The sequence below is a fragment of the Mustela nivalis genome (assembly GCF_964662115.1).
Source record: "Mustela nivalis genome assembly, chromosome: 5".
Taxonomy (NCBI): domain Eukaryota; kingdom Metazoa; phylum Chordata; class Mammalia; order Carnivora; family Mustelidae; genus Mustela; species Mustela nivalis.
The window spans coordinates 117970065-117994211 of record NC_139024.1 but is presented as its reverse complement, the minus strand read 5'-3'; the positions used below and the strand labels follow the sequence as shown (position 1 = coordinate 117994211).

Below are 24147 nucleotides of genomic sequence, written 5' to 3'. Positions count from 1 at the left end.
TCTGGACACTCACCAGCAGGTAAGCCCAGGAGGTAGCCACAGCAGAAAGGTGACCCTGGAGCAGAAATGGGGCCCACCCTCAAGGACCAGGAGGGAGGGAGGAAGGAGATGGGAGAAGAGTGTTATATCATATTAAATATTTATTGTTTTCTGCCGACTGGCCTTGGAGTAACTCTCAAGCCAAGAGGAATCGGATTGGTTAGTGTTCAAGTTTCTGAGATCTTAGGTCAAAAAGCTACACTGAGTAGAAGAAAAAAATCAATGACTTGCCTTGCCATCAAGTCCAAGAGTTGAGGCTCTGTGCCTCAGGACATGGTGACAAGAGTTGAGTAAACCAGAGACTGAGACACTGAGGGTTTTACTGGGGGAAGAGAATCTGGGTGTGTGGGGGGGAAGAGTGATGAAATTGGGAAAATGATAAAGACTGTTTTGGAACCCGGGGGGAAGTGGTCCTGGGAGCCTAAAAACAAGGGGATCTAGCTTATCCTCATGAGGCAGGGTCCAGAGAATGAAGGCAGGGTGAGGCATGTCAAGGACCTGGGAGGCACGCGGAAAACTGGTTAGAAAACCCCAGGTGACGAAGAGGCTGGGACAGGGTCCAGAAGTCCATTAGAGAAGGCCATTGGGTCCCAGGGTCCGGCACATCAGAAGTTGGGCTTGTGCTTCTTGAGCTCCACCATAAGGTGATGAATGTTGATGAGCTCAGCCCGGGCAGGCAGAGCACGGAGCTGGGGCTGAGAGAGCACCCGGTGGAAGCGATGATAGAGCTGGATCAGCTGGGTCAAAGCTCCCTGAGCAGACAAAGTCATGCAAGAGTCAAGCTGTGGGGTGGTGCTAGAGATGACGTTGGGAATCTGGCTAGGGCTCATCCAGAACTTTAGGCATGCTGGATACTGAAGATCAAGGGTCACCCGGACGATGCTGAGCCCAGGGAAAGCCACTAGTAACGGGGGTTGGGGGTGGGAGGAGGGAGGCCTGGGAGCTGCAAGTCACCTGGATAATACTGGTTCCATTTCTGAAGTTGGTGAAACTCCGCATTACATCCTGACTCAGAGACTCCACTGATGATTTCCAGGAACTACCAAAGCCACGGATCAGCTGAGTAACCCGGGCTGATGGCAGGAGGAAAAGAGAGGGTGTCAGAGGAGGACTTGGCTAGGTGATCTTTGACCCCTAAGTCCTCCGCAAGGCACAGCCCTCCTCACCACCCGACCCCATATGCCAGCTCTACGCACCCCACCGTGGAATCTGCATCCTCTCATTTTTCTTTTCCACTCCCCCTACCACTGACCCCATCACTACCACATCATCCTCATACCTTCTTCTCCTCGAAGTCGCTCAGCCTGTCCACGCTCAATCAAAGCCTCAGCTTCCTTCACAAATGCCACCAGACCCCCAAAAGGGGGAGACAATAACTCTTCAATGAATTCCTGTAGAAATAAACACACACACACACAGTCAAGTGTCCTGGTGTCAACAGATTTTTCCCACTTGTGGCATCATGACTGACCAGGTTCCAGAATACTCCCAGAGCAAATTATATACTTTAAGACACCACTGGTCTCACAAGAGGTAGGGAAATCTCCAAGGACTACCCCCGCTTCAAAAACAAAAGCCAAAAAACTAAACTTGGGCTGGGTGCAGAGTAATGAGAAAGTGGGATCAGGGCCAAAACCAAAGGGGTGGGAAGCTGGACAAAGCAGGGCCGGCAGAAGGCAAGTGGCCATGGCAACTCTGCTATCTGGAAACCGAGCCTGATGCCAGACTCAGGTAGAAAAGCAGTGCCTGGCTCTCTCACAAGAGCCTCAAAGGCGTGCTGATGTAGATGGTGGTGGACTGCATCTCTCAGCTACCGCATAAGCAGAGGCAAATCCTCTCGACAGAAAAAATATCCTTAATCCCATCTTAGGTCCATATGACTCCCCCTGATTAAAACCAAGCAATGAGGGGCGCCTGGGTGGGTCAGTGGGTTTAAGCCTCTGCCTTTGGTTCAGGTCATGATCCCACCACGGTTCTGGGATCGAGCCCCACATTGGGCTCTCTGCTCAGCGGGGAGTCTGCTTCCTCCTCTGTCTCTCTGCCTGCCTCTCTGCCTACTTGTGACCTCTGTCTGTCAAATAAATAAATAAAATCTTTAAATTAAAAAAAAAAAAACAAGCAATGATCTCAAAGATTGTCAGACCCATAAGAAAGGAAACTACTATGAAGGCAGGAGACAATAAGCAATGGACTTAGACCTCCAAAGACTGCCAACATCAGAACTGTCAGATACATAGCAGTTGTACATTCTGTATGAAACATTCAGGGAATTAAAAATTAGACACAAAGATGATGACTCAACAAGATTAGGAATGGACAGACGTGAAACAAAATTAAATTTTTAAGAATGGGGACGCCTGGGTGGCTCAGTTGGTTGAGCTGCTGCCTTCGGCTCAGGTCATGATCCCGGCGTCCTGGGATCGAGTCCCACATCGGGCTCCTTGCTCGGCAGGGAGCCTGCTTCTCTCTGCCTCTGCCTGCCATTCTGTCTGCCTGTGCTTGCTCTCTCCCCCCCTCTCTCTGATAAATAAATAAAATCTTAAAAAAATTAAAAATAAAATAAAATAAATAAATTTTTAAGAAAGGACTTAAAAATTTTAAATGTTTTTAACTTTAAAAAGTCAATAGGTTAAACAGCCTATTAGAAATACCTGAAGAATGATGACACTAAGTATGGAAATCTAATTCATGGGATGTGGGCAGTGAGCACTGATGGCTACTGACAGAAAAGGAGCCAAGAAGACATTCTGTGCCCCTGATGGAAGTACACACCACTAGCTTTCAATTATCCTGGAAAATAAAGACCCTAACTGCAATCTGATCAAGCCTTTCCCTCTAACCACACATTAATTAGAAAAAAGAAACAGCATTTAACCACATCACGGAATGTGATCCACAAAATCCAGACTGTAGGGGTGCCTGGGTGGCTCAGTGGGTTAAGCCGCTGCCTTCAGCTCAGGTCATGATCCCAGGGTCCTGGGATCGAGTCCCGCATCGGGCTCTCTGCTCAGCGGGGAGCCTGCTTCCTCCTCTCTCTCTGCCTGCCTCTCTGCCTGCTTGTAATTTCTCTGTCAAATAAATAAATAAAATCTTAAAAAAAAAAATCCAGACTGTACTTTATTCTACATGACAAATGACTCGGTGACTCAGTTTCTTCCACAGATAAATTGCAGACAAGGGGAGCAAAGATGCACTCTATAGATTATAAAGACATATGTATGGACCATACGTGGGTGCTGATTTGAACCATAAAAAATCATTTAAGGGATAACTGGGGAAATCTGAGCACTAGCTCTCTTAAGAGAGATATTTTTTAAAGTTGTAATATTATCTTGTGGTTTTTATTTTTTATTTTTATTTTTTTTAAATATATTCTTTATTTATTTGACAGACCGAGATCACAAGTAGGCAGAGAGGCAGGCAGAGAGAGAGGGGGAAGCAGGCTCCCCACTGAGCAGAGAGCCTGATGCGGGACTCGATCCCAGGACTCTGGAATCATGACCTGAGCTGAAGGCAGAGGCTTTAACCCACTGAGCCACCCAGGTGCCCCTATGTTGTGGTTTTTAAAACACATTCTGATACAGATGGAAGTGACAATGTAAGATTGAAGATTTAATTGAATTGAAGATTTAATTCAAAATAAATGGGGGTGGGGAGCATGGGTGGCTCAGTCCTTTAAGCGTCGGCCTTTGGCTCAGGTCATAATCCCAGGGTCCTGAGATTGAGCCCCACGTCAGACTCCCTGCTCAGCAGGGAGCCTACTTCTCCCTCTCCCTCTGCCCCTCCCTCTACTTGTGCTCTTTCTCTGTCAAATTAATAAATTCTTAAAAAAAAAAAAAAAAACTGGGGGGCAGGCACAGGAGGATGAGCAATGGGTGCTGACAGAGATGAAATCAATCAGTAATTACTGATTGAAGATCTGTGATGGCACCTGAGGGGGTCCACTATGCTACTCTCTTTTTCAAATAAATAAATAAAATCTTAAACAAATAGAACAGAAATAAAATACCGGTCAGTAATTAGCACAGAAGGCAGAAGGGGGAGGAACAACTGGAGCACTAAAGTATTTCCAATGTTTTAAAGTCTAAGTATTGCTTGGGAGAGCAGTTAAATATTAAGTTTAAATGCTAAGCTAAATATGCAAAGAAGTTAAAGGGCAAATTCTAGAAGAAGGGAATACGAAATCCAAATAGAAAAAAAACACGTAGTAAGAAAAACAAAGGCAAAAGGCACAACACACACAGGACAAACAGAACACTTAAGATAGCAGGGGCGCCTGGGTGGCACAGTTGGTTAACATCCAACTCTTAAAAAGAAAGAAAAAAGAAAACATCCTACTCTTGACTCTGGCTCAGGTCGTGAGCTCAGGGTGGTGAGATCAAGCCCTGCAGCTGGCTCCGCACTTAGCGTGTAATCTGCTTGAGATTCTCTCTCCTCCCTCTGCCCCTCCTGCTTGTGCGCTCTCACTCTCTCTCTCAAAACAAAAAAATAAATCTTTTTTTTTTAAGATTTTTAAAATTTATTTGACAGAGATCACAAGTAGGCAGAGAGGCAGGCAGAGAGAGAGGGGGAAGCAGGCTCCCCGCTGAGCAGAGAGCCAGATGTGAGGCTTGATCCCAGGACTGTGAGATCATGACCCAAGCCGAAGGCAGAGGCCTTAACCCACTGAGCCACCCAGGTGCCCCACAAAAAAATAAATCTTAAAAAAAAGGAAAAGATGGGGCACCTGGGTGGCTCAAATCTATAAATTTCAATACATCTCCCTCAACTATTAATAAGCCAAGCATACACAAAAATAATCAGTAGATATTTTGATGTAGATAATGTGAACAATACAACTAAAAAGCTTGGCTCTCCACACTTAGCAATTACAGAATACACATTCTTCTCAAACACATGGAACATTTACAAAAGTTGATCACGTAACTAGGCCACCAGTGAATATAAACAAATTTCCAAAAATCAAAACCAAAAAACCCTGTTATCCATCCACAATGCAATTAAATTAGACATTAGACAACAAAAAGATAAATAAGAAATCTACTTTTGGAAATTTTAAAACAGTCCTCCAAAAAAATCTCATGGATTGAAAAAGAAATAACTGCAAATTCTTAGAACTTAATTATTTTAATTATTATTTTAGAACTAAATTATTTAAAAAATGTTACATATTCAAACCTGCAAAATTCGATAAAAGCAGTAATCTGAGGGAATTCCATTGTTTAAAATCTTCAGGGATGCTTTTGCTGGCAAGTTCTATGAAACCTCTCAAGGAAGAGATCATTTTAATCTTAACTCTTTCAGAATAGAAACAAAGAAAACAAAATACTTCCTTTCCACCTCCTTCTCCAAAGCCATTATGACTTTGGTACCAAAACCATATGAGGATACTACAAGAAACGAATGGCCAATGGCCAATATCACCTATGCACAAAGAAGGAAAAATTCTAAGTGAATTAGACCAAATCCAGAATGATTTTACATTCTAAAATCTGTAAGTCATAAACCATAAAATTAATAAAGAACAAAAACCATATAATTACCTCAACTATTACAGAAAAACACACTCTAATTAAAAATTCAATGATTTTAATAAATAATAACTCTTGGTATTCTAGGAATTGAGTACTAACTGCTGGCGAGGATGTGGAGGGAAAGGAACCCTCAGCACTGGTAGCGGGAAAGCAAACTATGCAGGCGCTGTGGCAAACAGTATGGAGGTTCCTCAAAAAATTAAAAACAGAATGACCGTATGATTCAGTTATTCTATTACTGAGTATTGACCCAAAGAAAACAAAAACACTAATCTGAAAAGACATAAGCAACCCCATGTTTATTGCAGCCTTATTTGCAATAGCCAAGATATGGAAACAACCGAAATGTCCGTTAATGGATGAACAAAGATGTGGTATGATAGACAATGGAGTATTAGCCATAAAAATAAATGAGATCTTGACATTTGCAATGACATGATGAATCTCAAAGGTATTATGCTAAGTGAAGTAAGTCAGTCAGAGAAAGACAAATACCACATGATTTCACTTATGTGTGGAATTTAAGAAACAAAACAAAAAAAGTAAAATGAGAGACAAACCAAAAATCTCTTAAATACAGAGAACAAACTGGTGGTTGCCGGAGCAGGTAGGTGGAGGATGGGTGAAATAGATAAAGGGGATTAAGAGTACACTTATCTTGAGCACTGAAGAAATGTATACAATTGTTGAATCATCATATTGTATACCTGCTAACATAACACTGTATATTAATTATACTTGAATTTTAAAAAATGAATTACTGATAGGTAATAACTCCTGGCATACTAGGGATTGAAAGGAATTTTCTTAACCTGAGAAAGGGTAGCTATAAAACAACAATATTCCTCTTACTGGGGAAATGATGAAAGCATTCCTTTTAAAATTAGGAAAAGAGAAGGTTTCTCACCATCATCATTTCGACTTAACTATTCAACTTTGTGCTGGAGGTACCATCAAGGACAGTAAGAGAATAAATACATAAGAAATTAAAGACTTAAGGATTAGAAAGTTAAAACTAAAATTGTCATGCCTACATAGAAACACACACATACAAATCTCCAGAAATGTTATTAGAAATAGTAAATTATGGGACGCCTGGGTGGCTCAGTTGGTTGGGCAGCTGCCTTCGGCTCAGGTCATGATCCCGGCGTCCTGGGATCGAGTCCCACATCGGGCTCCTTGCTCCGCAGGGAGCCTGCTTCTCCCTCTGACTCTGCCTTCCACTCTGTCTGCCTGTGCTCGCTCTCACACTCTCTCTCTTACAAATAAATAAATAAAATCTTTAAAAAAAAAAAAAAAAAAGAAATAGTAAATTAAGGAGGTAGATAGCTATATGGTTGATAAACAAAAACCAATAGCATTTCTACTCTGTAGTTCAAGCAACAAGAAAATTTCTCTCTAAAATGATAATACTTAAGTATCAACAGTTTAAAGGACAAATTCCAAAAGAATAGATCAGAAAGTGTGAACAATTAGAAAGAAAATAAGTGACAATTATTCCTAGTAATTCCTAGTATTCCTAGTAATTATTCCTAAATAAATGTGGATTTATTCTAATAGGAATAACTATAGTAACAACTCCTAGCACACTAGGGATTGAGAAGAATTTTCTTGTCCAGATACAAGGCACCTACGAAAACAATCACAGCAGCATTACTCCTAATGGGGCAGTGATGAAAGCATTCCTTTTAAAATCAGGAACAAGATAGGAATTCTTCCTATAACCCTTCTATTCAACTGCTCAACACTGTCAAAGAGATCCTAGGTAGAAGAGTATGAGATCAAAGATATAAGAAATTAAAGGCAAAGGACTGGAGAAGTTTTATTTACTCCTAGGAGGATGAAATCTGCATATTGAACCTGCCTAGGAATAACTCTGACAAAAGATTTGTGATGTCTTTGTGCTGAAAATTATAAAAGGTTATCAACAAACATTACAGAATATCTTTAAAAATAGGAAGCCCATGCTCATGGATGAGAATTTTCAATATCATAAACTATCCATTCTTCCAAACTGATCCAAATTGATCAATGCACTTCCAATCAAAATCCTTAAAGTTTTTTCAATGTAAAAACTTATAAGCTCACAATAAAATTTATATGAAAAATCAAGAGGCCAATAATAAGAGACTCCTGAAAAAGGTAGAATTTGAGTAATTATAAGGCATAATAACTAAAACTAAGCTACAGGTCAGACAAGTTGATCAGTGGAATAGAACAGAGGCAAGACACATATCTTTATAGATTTTCACATGACAGAGGCACACTGCAGATCAAGGGGAGAAAGAGAGGGATTTCCTATAAATGGTTCTGTGTCCAACATAATCTATATATAAAATATTAAATTAGATTCCTACTCACATCATATTCAAAATCGATTCCAGGAGCTTAAATGTAAAAAAGCAAAATTCTATAACATTAAGAAGAAAATGTAGTATAATATTTTTCTGACCTTGTGATAATATGAGATTTCTTAAATGAGACAGAAATATCAAGAAGAAATCAGTAAAGTCAATCATATTAAGAATTTTTCCACCAGAAAACAACATAAAAATAAATAAATAAAAAGATAAAGCACTGAAAGACATCTGCAACCTATATACTCAAAAGATTGGTTTCATAAGTAGAACATACAAAAAACTCTGATTTATAAGAGTAATAGTATACTAGTAATGGTAAGCCCAATTTTAAAAAGGCCAAATGCTATGACAGATATCTTATGGAAAATAAAAATTTGTATGACTTTTGAACATTTGGAATGATGCTCAATCTCATTAGTAATCAGGAAAATGCAAATAAAGACCCCCAACAAGATACCTACCAGAATGGCAAAGATAGTCTGATAATACTAATGCGTTGGAGAAAATATTGTTCAGAGAGAATTCTTACATATCACTGGTAAGGAAAAAAACTGGTACACATTTAGGAAAACAATTTGGCAGTGTCTCATAAAGCTGAATGCTGACAAACCCTTATAAGCAATAAGCAAAAGCCTACTTCCAAGAGAAATTTTTATAAAACTTATCTCCATCTACACACACTAAAAAATGTAATTGTTCACAAAACAATTCTCACAGTAGCAAAAAACTAGAAATAGGGCTGCCCGGGTGGCTCAGTGGGTTAAAGTCTCTGCCTTCGGCTCAGGTCATGATCCCAGGGTCCTGGGATCGAGCCCCACATCAGGCTCTCTGCTCAGTGGGGAGCCTGCTTCCCTTCCTCTCTCTCTGCCTACTTGTGATCTCTTTCTGTCAAATAAATAAATAAATAAATATTTTTTAAAAAGAAAATAAATAAATAAAACAAAACAAAAAACTAGAAATAATCCAAAGGTCCACCTGAAGAATACATTATATTCACACAACATAAAATTATATAAAGTGAAAAGGAGTAAGCTGAAATTATATATCATAATATGACATATAATATTGGAAAACTATGCATGATGGGGCGCCTGGGTGGCTCAGTCTTTAAGAGTCTGCCTTCAGCCCAGGTCACGATCCCAGGGTCCTAGGATTGAGCCTCACATTCAGCTCTCTGCCTGGCAGGAAGCCTGCTTCTCTCTTTCCCACTCCCCCTGCTTGTGTTCATTCTCTTGCTGTGTCTCTATCAAATGAATAAATAAAAGATCTTTAAAAAGAAAAAAAGAAAAACTATGCATGAAAAAAATCCCGTGATTGCTTTCATGTCACTCAAAAATAAAACTAAATGGGGGTGCCTGGCTGGCTCAGTGGGTAGAGCCTGTGATTCTTGATATTGGGGTCACAAGTTTGAGCCCCATGTTGGACATGGAGACTACTTAAAAAAAGGTAAATAAGGGTGGTTGGGCAGCTCAATGGGTTAAGCCTCTGCCTTTGACTCGGGTCATGATCTCGGGGTCCTGGGACTGAGCCCTGCATCGGGCTCTCTGTGCAGCAAGGAGCCTGCTTCCCCCTCTTTCTGCCTGCCTCTCTGCCTGCTTATGATCTCTCTCTCTGTCAAATAAATAAATGAAATATTAAAAAATAATAATAAATTTTAAAAATAAATAAAAAATTTAAAAAGTAAATAAATACATAATAAAAACTTTAGAAGTAAATAAATAAAACTAAGTTATTATTGTTTTGCCATACTTAAAGCTGTGTTTTTAAAAGCAAGAGCATGGTAAACACAATATTTAGGTCAAGGAGAGATTTAAAAGCATGACAGGCAAGGAAATGAATAGGCTGAGGAAGAACTCATTGTTTGATGCTGGTTATCGCCAAGGTATGCAGGAGCTTCAGGGGCATGTATATCATTTAAAAAAAAAAACAAAAAAAATAAAACAGACCAATAGTTCCAATCCTTTGTACCTGAAGCCCTTTAACTGCCATTCCCTACATACACACACACACACACACACACACACACACAGGACTGAAAATAGCACAGAAGACTGTCCCTCTCCTCTTCCTCACCCCCCTACCTGCGTCCGAGCATTGAGCAGTTGCTGGAAACTCTCAACTTCCTTGCTGTCATCTGCAGCCCGCTCCTAAGGGAGGACAAAGGGAAATCTCAAGTGTGGGGAGAAGCAGCCCGTCACTTCAGGATATCCCCTTCCTGCCACATTTACTGTACTTGGCTGGGCAACGGGCCAGACACCAAGAATAATACATGGGACAAGACCAACACCATCTCTGTCCTTCCAGAGCCACGAGAGCAGTGGGGGAAGCCAAACCCTCTGGGTAGGAAGGAAGGGAGACGCGGCGTCTGTACCATCAGCACGCCCAGCATCATGTCGTAGTTGTTGATCAGAAACACAAGCTGTTCCTTCCTTGAGGAGAACTCAGCAGCCACTCGGAGGACAAAATTCTCCACTTCCACCTGGAAAAGCCAGAAGGAAGAGGTGACACGAAGAGGCAGGAGTACATGGCCCTGCTCACACTCCAGGCCACCTTGGCAGCCCTGCCACTGGGAAGTCTGTCCTGCCCATGCTCACCTGTAGCTGTCCCAGCAGCTGCATTGTCCGTTCATTGGGAATTGTCTGATTGATGCTGACAAGAGCAGATGAGAACTCTGCGTATCGGCGTGTAATCTGGGGGAGAGAAAGTGGGAAGAAAATCACACTGGCCCCCCCTGGCCCAACCAACACAGCTGCCCAAGTCCCTAGGAGCTGGCCACTCAGCCTCTGTGACTCCCACTCCCAATCCTGCTAACCAACGGTGCCCGATTCACCCTGAGTTCACACACACTCCTAGACTGCCCCCCATACACATTGTGCCCCAGGATCCAGCCAGGCCCACAGCACAACTGGGAACCTCGCCAACCCCCACAGCAAAGCTAAGAACCCTGCCTTTCAGGAGCCCTTTTGTTACCCCTGCCCTCTCTCACATAGTGGGGCCGAGTATCCAGCCCCCCGAGGCGCTGAGGGTCAGTGCTTCGGACACTCTGGACATTCATCTCCAGGATCAGCTCAAACCGTGGCCACAGCAAGGCAAGCACCTGCTCCCAGTACCTGCAGGCTTAATCAAAATCAGAGATCAGCTGGCAAGAAGTGTGGGGGGGGTGGTCATGATGAGCACTAGGTGACACACGGAATAGCCAAATCACTGTTATCATACACCTGAACCAACTAGAACACTGTATGTTAGCTAACTGGAATTAAAGAAATGTGGGGGAACGGTGGCAGGTTTCTGTGGGGGAACCCAATTAACAGCTGAGGGATGGGGGAGACAGGACTGGTATACAAGGTGAGTCAGAAACCAGAACTGTCCCCAGGCAGATCAATAGGAGGAAGAGTCAGGGTGTTGGCTCAGTAGCAGCCCAAGGGTCAGGGCAGGGTCATGTAAGACCAAGGGTTCAAGGACAATGGGGCATCAAGGACCAGAGCTCAGTGACCTGTCCAGGGCAGGAACATCCCTCTTCGCTGCAATGTTGCGGAACCGGAGGACGATGTGGATACAGAGAAAAACAGCAATGGCATCATAGCAGTCTGTGAGATAGGACTCCAGGTGTTTCTATGATTCAGGGACAGAGTATTGGAAAAGGATGTTTGTTACTCTGTTGCTCCCAGTGGCTACAGACAAATGCATATGTTCCTCTGGGGATGCAGCACTGGAAGGGAGGGGAGTGAGCTCTCAGGAAATGCCCCCTCTTTCCCTGTTCACCGGGCCACTCAGGTAGTCTTGTTGCTCGCTCATCAGAATCCATGATCCCAAGCCCATCACAGCAGAAGTCAGGGCTGAGCACCACTTCGGGGACCCTTAGTTTTTAGATGCTACTACCTCGGTGTGGGTGAATAGCAGGGATAGCCTCAGGGACCCCCAAGCTTTGAGAGTTTCATATACTCTGTGAGTCCAAGGCTTAGAAATTTTAGAACAAGGGGGTCCTGGTTTCAGTACCACCAGAGTTATGACCCCACTAGGGTGCTGCAGAAGACTGAAGACAAAGGGATCCAAGAGTACAGGAGCTAGGGAATCTTACCAGAGTCATGCTGAGTGTGCGACCCATGACAGCATGGAAGAGGTCATGTGCAGCCGAGCCAGACACAACAAAGAATTCACAGATGAAAAGGTATTCACGGCAGGAATTGTCTAGGAGAGCGTAGTGCTGGCTGCGGAAGAGGGCCTCGAATGGATACTAGGATGGGAGAGGTGAAGAAGAGAAGTAGAAGGGATGGACCCCAAAGCTGACTCTATAGATATTAATGGAAAAATCAATGAGCCTGGGTAATGAGAGCTCAGGAGGCCCTTCCCATCTAACCCAAGTGCAGGCTGTGATGGAGCAACCTGAATGGGTACTGAAGGGGGGAGGGCGATGAGGGGCACAAGAGAAGAGCCCACCCCCACCTGCTGTCACTGTGCCATCCACCTCCACAACCTTCCTCTTGACACTCCCCTCAGCCAGGCTCTCCCTCTATCTGTCCTGAAGTCAATGGTCTCAAGCCTCTTTACAACACAGAACACCTCACTCAGGTGTTCTGACCCAAGAAGGCCATTCCCAGTTCTAAGGGGACTGATACAGAGGACTGCAGGCCGGGAAGTTTTGCCCACAGATCTGGTCTCCCCTATCCATGGTCAGTGTCCCCCCATGACAGACTCTTGTTCCCTCTCCTACCCTCTGTTCTCCCCGCTGGGCAGTGTGGGGCACCAAGATGGGGGCTTCCAGTTCAGTGGGGGAGATGACAGAACCACGGGTCCCCAGGGTGAAGATGGTGTTCCTGCTGCGGAGGGAAGGCTTCGAGAAGAATCGTGAAGGGTCAGAGTCAGGGAAAACAATAAGATCACAACCGTGACAGACTCAGAGGCTCAGTACCTTCTGGGACTACAGCCAGCCAGACACAGCCTAGATGTCCCTCCTTCCCAGTACCAGGGCCACACTCCCCCTGACACCTGGGAATAGGATTCAGAGACCTTCTACCCTCCCTGACATCACGTGTCAAAAAGACATGTGCCTTTTTCTGGGGAGGGGGGCCACAGCCTTTATCATATTCTCAAAGGCTTCAGTCCCAGAGAAAAAGGCAAAAAGCAGTGTCTTTGAGGCACCCTCACTGTCAAGGACTAGAAGGTGGACTTCTCAGCTCTAGGATATCTTTCTTGGCTGTATCTTCTACACCCATTAGATCATCCTTCTCAGCGACTTCCTCGTACTAGGAAAAAAGAAAAGAGAGAACTGGTAACTGCCTCTTCCCACAGTGTGATAAAAAATTTTTTCCACCACCCAGACTTGACCAGGGGTGGTCCCTCTTTCCAGCCCATGTGCCTCCAAAGGTCTCTCTCTCTGGCCTCACCTGCACCTTCATGAGCCGCCCCAGGTAAGAGCGATAATAGGACAGGTAGATCTTGCTCAGTGTTTCCACATACTCATCCCTGATCTCCTTCGCTGTTGCTCGTTCATTACCCAGCAGAAACTGATAGAAGAACCTGGGTGGGGTGGGCACCAGGGACAAGTCAGTCTCCCCCCCCCCCCCCCCCGAAGCAGACACTACTCTGGGCTCAACAACTTAAGAGCCTCTCCAGCCCTTCCTTCGGGCAGTGACCTGTACTTCAGCAGTGCTGTCTGGGGGATCTGATAGTTGGTCATTGGTTTTCTGAAGGAATAAATCTTCTGCAGGATGAACTCTCGGATCTTCGTCACCGCCTAGACGGGGGGGGGGAACCAGATACAGGGCATGAAGCTGCAACCTTTTGACTTTGAGAAACAGTGGGGCAAGTGCCACATGTTAAATATAGGGGGATGGAGGGTGGAGAACAACTCTTCAGTATTTCCGAAATTTTTCAGGGGAACCTAGAGACATGAAGATGAGCTTTGCCAGGTAAGGCAGGGTGAAGTTCTTGGGGACGGGCTAAGTGAGGACTGCCAGGTTGAAGGTGTCAGGGATGCTGGTTCTAGTAATCTCTAGGGTATCATCCCCACCCCTCACCTTGACCCGGAGCCGGTCGAGTATGCCTCTGACGTCGGCACAGGCCGCTGTCCCTCTAGCCTCCTGCTCTCGGACTGCAGCTGCCTTGGCATCTAGCTCCTGCAGCTGCTCCAGGAACCTGGGCTCTGTCACTGGCGCCTCCAGAATTGCCCTGGGTAGTAGGGTTGGGTGGTGGGGGTCAGGAGGAAGATCTGGACATCGCTAAATCCCAAATCCCATCTCTTCTATCCAGACTATCACCTCTCCCCTCTTATACTAATCATATAGTCAGGATATGTGTACAAATTTTCTTGTTCCTGAAACCTCCCTGCTGTCCCATGCTCATAAGCCTTGAAACCTCCAATTTAACACCCAACCCTGGATATCCCTAATCTTGGATGCCTAAAGCATGCATCAAGGTTGAGTTGTCAACCTACCCATCAAGTTTCTGGAAGGCACCTGATGACCTGAAGCCAGAAACTGATGTGGTAAGTACAGGAGGTCACCCTAGCCCATGTACCCGCTACAGACATTGTGACTCTTCAACTGACAACTCACGTGATCAGAGCAGAGGGTACTATCAGACCATCAACAAGTTCCCCCAGTTTTCCCCGAACTGCCTGGCGGTTTCGAAGCCGAATGTTCATGGCTCCTGATTGTTCCTGCAGCGTCCGGATCTCAGAGCTGATAGAGCTGAGGTCACTCTGAAAAGCTCCCAACATCTGCTCCATGCGCTGGGGGAGGACAGAAGATGTTGCTGGAGTGCCACAGAGTTGCCAGGGGACAAAGGGGCCACCTAAGTTTACTGGTGAAGTCTTCAGTATCAGTCCAAGAGGGTAGCAGGTGATAGGTAAGGAGGTACCCCAAACGTCACTGGCAAATAATATTAGTAGGACAGTAACAACCAAAAAAGGCTGATGAGGTCATCCTGAAAGTGAATCTAACTATCCCCACCTGAGGCTGATGACCTAAAGAACGACAGGAGAGACCATGATCTGGTTCATGGTTATTAGGAGTCACAGGTCATGGTGACTAACCTCAAGAACAGCATCGCAGGCTGTGATCTGGTTGTGCAGAGATGCTATGTTCTCACTCTCTTGGATATCTGACCCACAAAAAGTCAAGGGGCCTCACCATAAAGTTGGGAGATTCTCAGACCTGCAGGACCACTCCAATTTTTCCCTGCAATGACAGAAACCTCAGAGAGAAAATTTCAGCCCCCCTGGGCTGTCTGCACCATGCTCCACAAAAATCCCCATTTTAATAACATCACCCTTTTTCTCTACTGGAGGATACAATCCCGGATGGATTTCTGCTCTATCTGCTGTAGCTCCAGCTCAACCTGCTTTGAATAGTGACGGAGATCCACACCCTGAGAGAACATAAACATGACAGGTTAGGAGAAAGCCACAGTGAAGAGACACTGAGACAGAATAACAAAGGACTAGAGGGTGAGACACCAGGGTAATATTTTAAAAGCGAGAAACTGTTTCCTTTTTTTCTTCTTTGAGGGGAAGGTAAGTGGGGGGGCAAATTAGTATAGCAGAAAGCCTCACCGTTTTAAGAGCTTCCTTTACTAACTCATCCTCCAGATTTGCCTGAATGTGAACTGGAAATAGAAGTTTATCATAAGGGTCCAGCTCCACAGCGCTCTCTCCCCCAAATGAACATCTGTACACCAATCCCTGCCTTACTACTTCCAGCCACCAAGTCTCTCAAATCATAAGCAGTCTGCATCCACCTCTTGCCATCACTTACCATCCACTTCATCCAGGATGAATTCATCAGAAGAGATGTCCAATTCTCCAAGTTGTAACGGCTCCTGAAGACCAGGACCACTCCCCTGGAGAGGGACAAGTTAATGGGAAAGGACAAGGAAGAGAAAGAGAGAACAAATATAATGGGATAATCCACAAACCTTTAGAGAGTGGGAGAAAGGTGGGAACAGGCTGGGCTTTTACTGGGAGACACAGGTACCGAGTCAAAAAATTCCAAGAGTCTCACATTGTACCCAATCTGCTAGCTTCTGGGTAGGGAATGACAGAGACTCTCATGCCACCAAGAGAGTAGAGGTGTCCCAATGAGGAAAATCAGGCGTTGTAGAGAACAGAGCAAAGCTCACAGCTGAATACAGGATACCCAGACTCCTGCTATCTTAGGTGTTTCATCACAATCCCTGTAGGGATCACCAGCCCTTCCAGAAATGTCTGCTAAAAACGTTTCCCCGCGTGCCAGGTGCCATCTTTCATACACTCATTCATCTAATCATAACCAATAATCTACACGGTTAAGTCTTATTTCCTTCATCTTACAGCGTGGAAAGTATGAGACAAAGAAGTTGGCTAACTTGCCTAAAGACACACAGCGTGCAAGAGGCAAAGGTGGAATTAGAACCCAGGCAATCTGACTATAGGTCATGTTCTTAATTTTTACACTACACTGCTTCTTTATTCTGCCCCCAAATCTGGAAGTTAACTGAAATTATGCCCCTGGTACCTGACTCTCGGTCATTCTGATTCCCGCTCAGCCTCAGGCCCTATCCCAATTCGGAATCTGCAAAGCCACACAGGTAGCCATCACCAGTATCAGCCGCGCCCCGACCTTTGCGCCTAAACCCAGCCCAGTCCTTTCTGACGCGAGGGCCATCGGACAAGACTCTGCAAGAGAAATAGTCCCGCATTCTCACCAGCGGGCCCTCCTCCTCCTCCATATCTGAGGCTCCGGCTCGCAGCATCAGCTCTCGGGCTGCTGCCGCCATGGTCGCAGCAGCGGCCATTCCGCGCAGCCTCACTTCCGGCAGCTGTCAGTCGCTGTGAGTCCGGCCCACAGGGACCAACAAATCCTAGAGAGTCTTGCAGGGCGCGAAAACGTTCCCAGATATTTGAATTAAGTTGTTTGACTCTAGCCTTTCCTTTTCGGCTTAAACACTTCACCCAGCTACAAATGGGAATTGGACGTCTTAAGCACAATCTCACCCGGGAACCTTTGCGGCTTTCTCTCTCAAGAATTTTACGAACTGTAAAAAAAGAGACCTCACCGGAAGTTGCGACTACAAACAGAGATTCTCAGAAGTGGAATTGGCTCTGGCACCAGCGGTTTCCGGAAGCGCTTCTCATGATAGCCCCGCCTTTTCCGCCTGCTGGCTACATAAGGCCACTACGTCACTTCCGTTCTCTCTTCCACAGGAGGCTTACACGCCGCCGCTGAGGCCGCCGCCATGGTAAGACTGTAACCAGTACGGGGATCCCGCGACATCGGAACCGTGTTACGGAAAGTGTGCTGTTGGGGGGCTTGAAATACCCTATTCTGGGGATTTGCAACTTTCTGTGTGGATCTTTGAGACACACCCCTGGGAAGGAAGGACTGAAGACCTCCAGGTCTGGGGAGTGGGCCAGAGGAAGAGTGGCTCTCCGGGCGCTCGAAAGCGCGAAAAGGCTTGGGCGTGAATGCTGACCTCAAGTCTCCGCCACTCAGAGTGTACTCTTGGGAATGGGCGGAAAATTTGCCCCCTCGCAGTGGTTGCGTTTTCCCGAGCCCGAACACTTTATGTTCTGCGTGCAGGACTGAGGAGTTTGTTGTGAGAAAACAAGTTGAGGGGGTGTGGGTTGTTTCCTCCGTATGATAAGCTTGACGTTCCTGTCTGATGGCATTTCACCGTGCCTGATTTCTCACCTTGTCTCTGTCAGTCTCTAGTGATCCCTGAGAAGTTCCAGCACATTTTGCGAGTACTCAACACTAATATCGATGGGCGGCGGAAAATAGCCTTCGCCATCACTGCAATTAAGGTAAAGTAGGGTAAGGAATGGAGCACAAAAATGAAACTGGGTGTGTTAAGACAGCTGTAAGTGAGGCAAGGTTGAGGAAACATGTCCCAACCAGATCACCTTAGCTGCTGGGTAAAATAAAGAATGGTTAAAAGTGGAGTGCCTGGGTGACTCAGTGGGTTAAGCCTCTGCCTTCCATTCAGGTCATGGTCTCAGGGTCCTGGGATGGAGCCCCGCATTGGGCTCTCTTTTCAGCGGGGAGCCTGCTTCCTTCCCCCTCTCTGCCTACTTGTGATCCCTCTCTCTCTGTGTCAAATAAAGTCTTTAAAAAAAAAAAAAAAAAGGAATGGTTAAAAGAGTGACTCTATTTCCCTTAACCACTTACACATTTTCCCTAAAAGGTAAGTAATGAAAGCCAGTCAGTTCAGGCCAAGATACTTCTCTCCTAGGGAATGGGGAGTGGGTTGTCTCCTCTACTAGAATTCGCTAGAATTTATTGGACCATCAGCCATGGTCGTCTTGTGAGGTTCATTCTAAGTTTGGTTTCTGCCCCCTATAGCAATGCATCATAATAGTAACCCTTCCTGTGAAATTTTTAGGCCCTTAGAAATTGTGTAATTGTACATGGAGGGGGTGGAAATGCCAAAAGATTGCCAAGTGTGAAGAAACCTATAATTGGGAAGTGGAAGGGGTAACACTACTACATGGTGAGCGGGGCATTTATTCCAATGTCAGAAGTGATAAAATGCATTTCCAGTTGATGGGAACCAATATTTGGCTCATTGTATGTATTAGGTCAATGAGCACAAGCTTGGGTGTGTTTTCTTTTCACCAACCTAACGAACTGGCCTTCCAGTTGGGGATATTATTCTACCGTTTTTTTGTTTGTCCGTGTAATTGTGGATCTTTTCACCAACCTAACGAACTGGCCTTCCAGTTGGGGATATTATTCTACCGTTTTTTTGTTTGTCCGTGTAATTGTGAATATGGCTGAATGTGTTTTTTGCCAGTATGTGGACACCGTTGGGGGAGGGACAGTCCTGTCTTGTTCATAGTCCCCAGCTTCTGGCGCATCATAGATGCTCATGCAGTGTAAGGGAATGGACCCAGGGATACTGTAGCCTGGTTTCAAAGAATTTTTAAAAAACATAAATATTGCATAGATAACTTACTCCATCAAAACAGTATATCCTTGTTTGGTTGACAAGATCAGATTCTTTCAGTTTTTCATGTTATATTGCAGGAGGTACAGCTTTCGTTTGTTCCTAAATGGTAAATAAAAAGATTGCTTCCTTTTGTTGATTACATGAAACTAGGTAAAATCTACTGGTACCTTTTTAAGGGTTGCTGTGAAGCTTAAGTGGGATAGTGAATACAGACGAGCTTATCTCAAAAGTCTATATGGCAGGTTCAGTTCCAGGTAATAAAGTGAGTCAAATGTTTTGATTTCCCAGTGTGCATGCAAGTTATATTTACACTGTAATTAATATTTAATGTGTAGTAGTGGTTTTTTTTTAAAAGGTACATACCTTAATTTAAAAATATTGCTGAAAAATTTGAATCATCATGAGCTTTCAAGGAATCATGATCACACCTCACTGTAACATAATAATAAAAAGGTTTGAAATACTGTGAGAATTACCAAAATGTGACACAGGCACAAGAGAGCAAATGCTGTTGGAAAAATGGCATTGATAGACTTGTTTGACACAGGATTTGCCACAAGCTTTCAGCTTGTAAACAAACCAGGATATCTGCACAGTGCAGTTAAACAAGGTGTGCTTGTATAAAAGATGGTCATGGTTAAGGGGATCCTTTTGTTAAACCCTTTTTCTTTGCCTCTTTGTATTTACTTTTTTTAAAATATGGGCCATAGCCTTTGTAGTCCACTTAAAACAATTTAATCAAAGGACTTTAAGGTACTTTGTGAACTTTGTAGTAAGTCTCTTAGGGATCCTGATACTTTGCTTATCGCTGGGAAAGGTTATTATTAGAGATAGATGATACAGATTTTTGCTGATTGTGTGGATAGCTAGCAAATGCAGCTAGCTCTTTCTCTGGTAAGAGAACTAAGCTTAAAAAGGAGGCGGTCCAGAATGGAGGGGTAATACTTGGAAAGTGGAAGAAAGTATGGTGTGGGGATCTGGGTATGGGGAAGGATTTTTTCCAAAGATGTGGCTAAAGAAGTGGTAAGTGGGATTAATTGGCTGGAGAAGGATGAAGAATGGAGTGGATGTTGGCAGCAGAAGAGGATATTGAGAGGTAATACAGACCCTATAAAATTACTCTATGCCATGATCCCTTCCTAATTGTTTTGTTTCTACTTGTAGACTTTTACTAAGGATATTCTTTAAGGTTGGCTGGTCTTCTGCCCTTCCCTCTAAATCAGGGTGATACTGTAGGTTATTTGGAAACCTGGAAGGAAGGGGTTGGGATTGGGTGTAATCACTGGGAGGAACCTCCTGAGCACTGGCCTTGCTCAGAAGGAATTTGTGTCCTGTCCCGTGAGTAACACTTAAATATTTTCCAAGATTAATATTAAGTTGGTGTCAACTCATGTTCTAGGCCCTTGGACAACAAATAATGAGTGATGGTCCCCTGACTATACTTAACTCTTCTGGATGGAGAAAACAGGGGTGGTCTCCTTGGAAGAGAAAAGGGATCTAATGTAGAAAGTTGGCTAGTCAATACCAGCCTTCAAACAGGGCTATCAAAAATTTGGCCAGGGGCACTTGGGTGTATGTGTCAGTTAAGCATCTTTTCCCTTAGTCTCAAGAGTCATGAATTCAAGCCCCACCCCCCACCTCATTGGACTCCATGCTGGGAATGGAGCCGACTTTTTTTTTTTTAAGCTTTATTTTATTTTAAATTTAATACAGAAATTTTTATTTTATTTTTTATTTCTTTTCAGCAAAACAGTATTCATTGATTTTGCACCACACCCATGCAATACGTGCCCTCCATAATAACCACCACCTGGCTCCCCTAGCTTCCCACCCCTTGCCCCTTCAAAACCCCCAGGTGGTTTTTCACAGTCCATAGTGTCTCATGGTTCAGCTCCCATTCCAATTTCCCTTAACTCCCTTCTCTCCATCTCCCTATGTCCTCCATGTTATTTGTTATGCTCTACAAATAAGTGAAACCATAGGATAATTGATTCTGCCTGCCTGACTTATTTCACTCAGTATAATCTCAGTTCCGTCCATGTTGATAGAAAAGTTGGGTATTCATCTTTTCTGATGTGGGCATAATACTCCATAGTGTATATGGACCACATCTTCCTTATCCATTCGTCCGCTGAAGGGCATCTTGGTTCTTTCCACAGTTTGGCGACCGTGGCCATTGCTACTATAAACAAACATTGGGGTACAGATTGGAGCCTACTTTTTTAAAAAAAAGCTTACAGCAACTCTTTTTTTTTTTTTTTTTTTTTTTTAAATTTTATTTATTTATTTGACAGAGAGAAATCACAAGTAAGCAGAGAGGCAGGCAGAGAGAGAGAGAAGGAAGCAGGCTCCCTGCTGAGCAGAGAGCCCGATGCGGGACTCGATCCCAGGACCCTGAGATCATGACCTGAGCCGAAGGCAGCGGCTTAACCACTGAGCCACCCAGGCGCCCACAGCAACTCTTTAAAAACTTTTTTATGGAAAAATTTCTACATTAGGAAGTTAGAAGGAAGAAAATTACCCCTGTGAAATATCATAGCAAAAATTTGGACTCTTGTTTCATCTATATTCTTCCCTATCATTTAAAAGTAAATCTCAGGCATAACTGTTAACTATAAATACTAAAATTTGAGAGAGATTTATATATACCTTAATTTCTTCTGCTGGGGACGGTTGTGGGGGTTTTGTTTCATTTTTTTGTTGTTTTAGATTTTACTTAGTCATTTGACAGACATGTAAGAGAGGGAACCCAAGTAGGAGGATGGAAGAGGGAGAAGCAGGCTTCCAAGACCTTAATCTCTTCTGAGTCCATGTGATAACTTGATTTTCTGGGTCACTTTTTTTTTTTTTTTTTTAAACAATATTGATAATGAGCAAGAGCATACACAAATGGCGGGGTAGGGCACAGAGGGAGAGAGAAAAGCAGTCTCCCAGATGGTCAGGGGGGCCCTGTGTCTTATTGATCATAGAACCAGAAGATAACCACCTGAGTTGAAGGTAGACATTTAACTGATCTAGGTGCTCCTCTAGATCACTTCTTACAGAGAGCAAAACACCTCTCTGCATTTTGTGGGGTTACTGAGAACAGTCACCACAGACTTGTTGGCTTAAAACAATGAAAACTTAACTCCCATAGTTGTGGAGGCCAAACATCCAAAATCAAGGTGTTGGCAGAGCCATGCTCCTCTGAAGGCTCTAGGAATCCTGTCTTCTGGTGGTTGCTAGGACTCCTTTGTTTACCTTAGCTGTGTCACTCCTCCTATCACTTGGCCTGGACCTTGACTTTGTCCCCCTTCTCTCTCTCTCTATTTTTTTTTTTTTTAAAGACTTTATTTATTTATTTATTTATTTATTTATTTGACTGAGATCACAAATAGGCAGAGATCCTCATGCGGGGCTTGATCCCAGGACACTGGGATCATGACCTGAGCTGAAGGCAGAGGCTTTAACCCACTGAGCCACCCAGGCGCACCATGTCCTCTTTTTTTTTTTAAGATTTTATTTATTTGTCAGAGAGCGAGCACAGGCAGACAGAGTGGAAGGCAGAGTCAGAGGGAGAAGCAGGCTCCCTGCAGAGCAAGGAGCTCGATGTGGGACTTGATCCCAGGACGCTGGGATCATGACCTGAGCCGAAGGCTGCTGCTTAACCAACTGAGCCACCCAGGCGTCCCAGTCCTCTCTTTTTATAAGGATACCAGGCATTGGATTCAGGGCCTGCCTTAATCTCGTGTAACCTCATTTTCATAAATTATATTTGGAATGGCCATATTTCTAAATAAGGTCACATTCTGGGATTGTAGTTAGACATATGTGGTGGGGGTTGGGCACTCTTCAACCCAGTCCATCATCCTTCACTATTCACATGTTTGCTTCATGAGTTCAGGTGCCAAGGAGTACTGGTGTTGGTGTTGATACAGTGCTACCAGTGTAAGCATTGGGTCTTTTCAGTTTGGTTTGGGCCCTTAGCTCCCTGAGGCCTGGTCATCTGGGCACTGACAAAATTCAAGTTTGTGATCTTGGGAAACTGAACGTTGTGATGGGGTGAACTGCCCAAAGAATTAGGACCCTTATAGACCCAGAGCACCACACACAGTCCTACCTCTTGATCCAACCATGTTAATCCAGAAGCCCCTAGTCTTGCTATTGGTGCTCTGTTAGCTTTGAGAGAACCAACCCTTTGGTTCTCCACAAGGCAGAGACTAGAAGGTACTGCTCTTGGGTGCTGCTGCAGTGTCTTTGACAGCTATAAATGCTGAACATTGTGAAAAGATTCTTTTTCTCAGGCCTGTCCCTGGGGAAAAAAATTATTTTCCTCCCATTTATTGGTTAGGTTTTGTATCTAGAAAAGTAATAATGCACTGGGTGGTTGCTGACCTTTGTGTGCTTTTTGAATAGTGGAGCCCCACTATTAAAGGAAACCCAAAAAACTCAGACTCAATCCCAAATTTCCAAAACCTCTCTTTAGGGTGTGGGGCGAAGATACGCTCATGTGGTGTTGAGGAAAGCAGACATCGATCTCACCAAGAGAGCCGGAGAGCTCACTGAGGATGAGGTGAGGACAAGGAAGGGGGGCAGTGGGTTGGGTCTGCCATGGAAGGGTAGTCCTCTGTATCTGACCTTTGTCCTGTCTGTCAGGTGGAACGTGTGATCACCATTATGCAGAACCCTCGCCAATATAAGATCCCAGACTGGTTTTTGAACAGACAAAAGGATGTGAAGGATGGAAAGTACAGCCAGGTGTGTATTGAGATGGCAGGGTGTCCAGTTAGAATTAGTTGTAGGAGGTCTGTGGGTAAAATATTCCTCACCCTCTCTTCTAAATCCAGGTTCTGGCCAATGGCCTGGACAACAAACTCCGTGAAGACCTGGAGAGACTGAAGAAGATTAGGGCCCACAGAGGGCTGCGCCACTTTTGGGGGTGAGTAGGGGTGGGAGTCAACTCTCTGCCCCTAGAGTCGCAGAGATTTGTCATGCTCTGCCTTCTCTTTCCAGACATTTCCTTTGCACTGTGTGTAACCTGTGACCCTTCTGTTTTCTCACCTGCAGACTTCGTGTCCGAGGCCAGCACACCAAGACCACAGGGCGCCGGGGCCGCACCGTGGGTGTGTCCAAGAAGAAATAAATCTGTAGGCCTTGTCTGTTAATAAAATAGTTTATACATCTAAGGCGTCCTTCTGTGTGATGCTCTGCATTCTTCTGGGGACCCTGCTAGGGAAAGCTGGCTCGCTGGGCCCTGTGGGTGGTTTTACTCTTGGTTGATGGCTCCCTCGGGTATCCAAACCAGCTCC

The 24147-nt window shown here is 44.5% G+C and overlaps 2 protein-coding genes across 4 annotated transcripts; one reads left to right on the top strand and one right to left on the bottom strand.

Annotated features, from left to right (window-relative positions):
- Positions 1-125: 125 nt before the first annotated feature.
- Positions 126-16949, bottom strand: VPS52 (VPS52 subunit of GARP complex). 2 transcript variants are annotated; one of them, XM_082732521.1, is made up of 20 exons: positions 16616-16949; positions 15688-15772; positions 15486-15538; positions 15226-15301; positions 14967-15034; positions 14488-14663; positions 13951-14101; positions 13567-13667; positions 13318-13450; positions 13119-13176; positions 12645-12778; positions 12012-12167; positions 11427-11545; positions 10920-11043; positions 10528-10623; positions 10305-10412; positions 10015-10080; positions 1319-1430; positions 994-1112; positions 126-791 (listed from the first exon to the last, which is right to left on the bottom strand). In XM_082732521.1, the coding sequence occupies exons 1-20, from the start codon at positions 16703-16705 to the stop codon at positions 645-647; spliced, it is 2172 nt and encodes a 723-aa protein (XP_082588647.1). In that variant the 5' UTR covers positions 16706-16949; the 3' UTR covers positions 126-644. The 2 variants fall into 2 exon arrangements, with proteins under 2 accessions (XP_082588647.1, XP_082588648.1); XM_082732522.1 differs by lacking the exon at positions 15486-15538 and having other exon boundaries at positions 16616-16879.
- Positions 16682-24027, top strand: RPS18 (ribosomal protein S18). 2 transcript variants are annotated; one of them, XM_082732524.1, is made up of 6 exons: positions 16682-16688; positions 17616-17714; positions 23325-23411; positions 23495-23596; positions 23686-23777; positions 23906-24027. In XM_082732524.1, exons 1-6 carry the CDS (start codon positions 16686-16688, stop codon positions 23979-23981), a joined length of 459 nt encoding a protein of 152 aa, XP_082588650.1. In that variant the 5' UTR covers positions 16682-16685; the 3' UTR covers positions 23982-24027. The 2 variants fall into 2 exon arrangements, with proteins under 2 accessions (XP_082588650.1, XP_082588649.1); XM_082732523.1 differs by lacking the exon at positions 16682-16688 and adding an exon at positions 17004-17149.
- Positions 24028-24147: the final 120 nt, after the last annotated feature.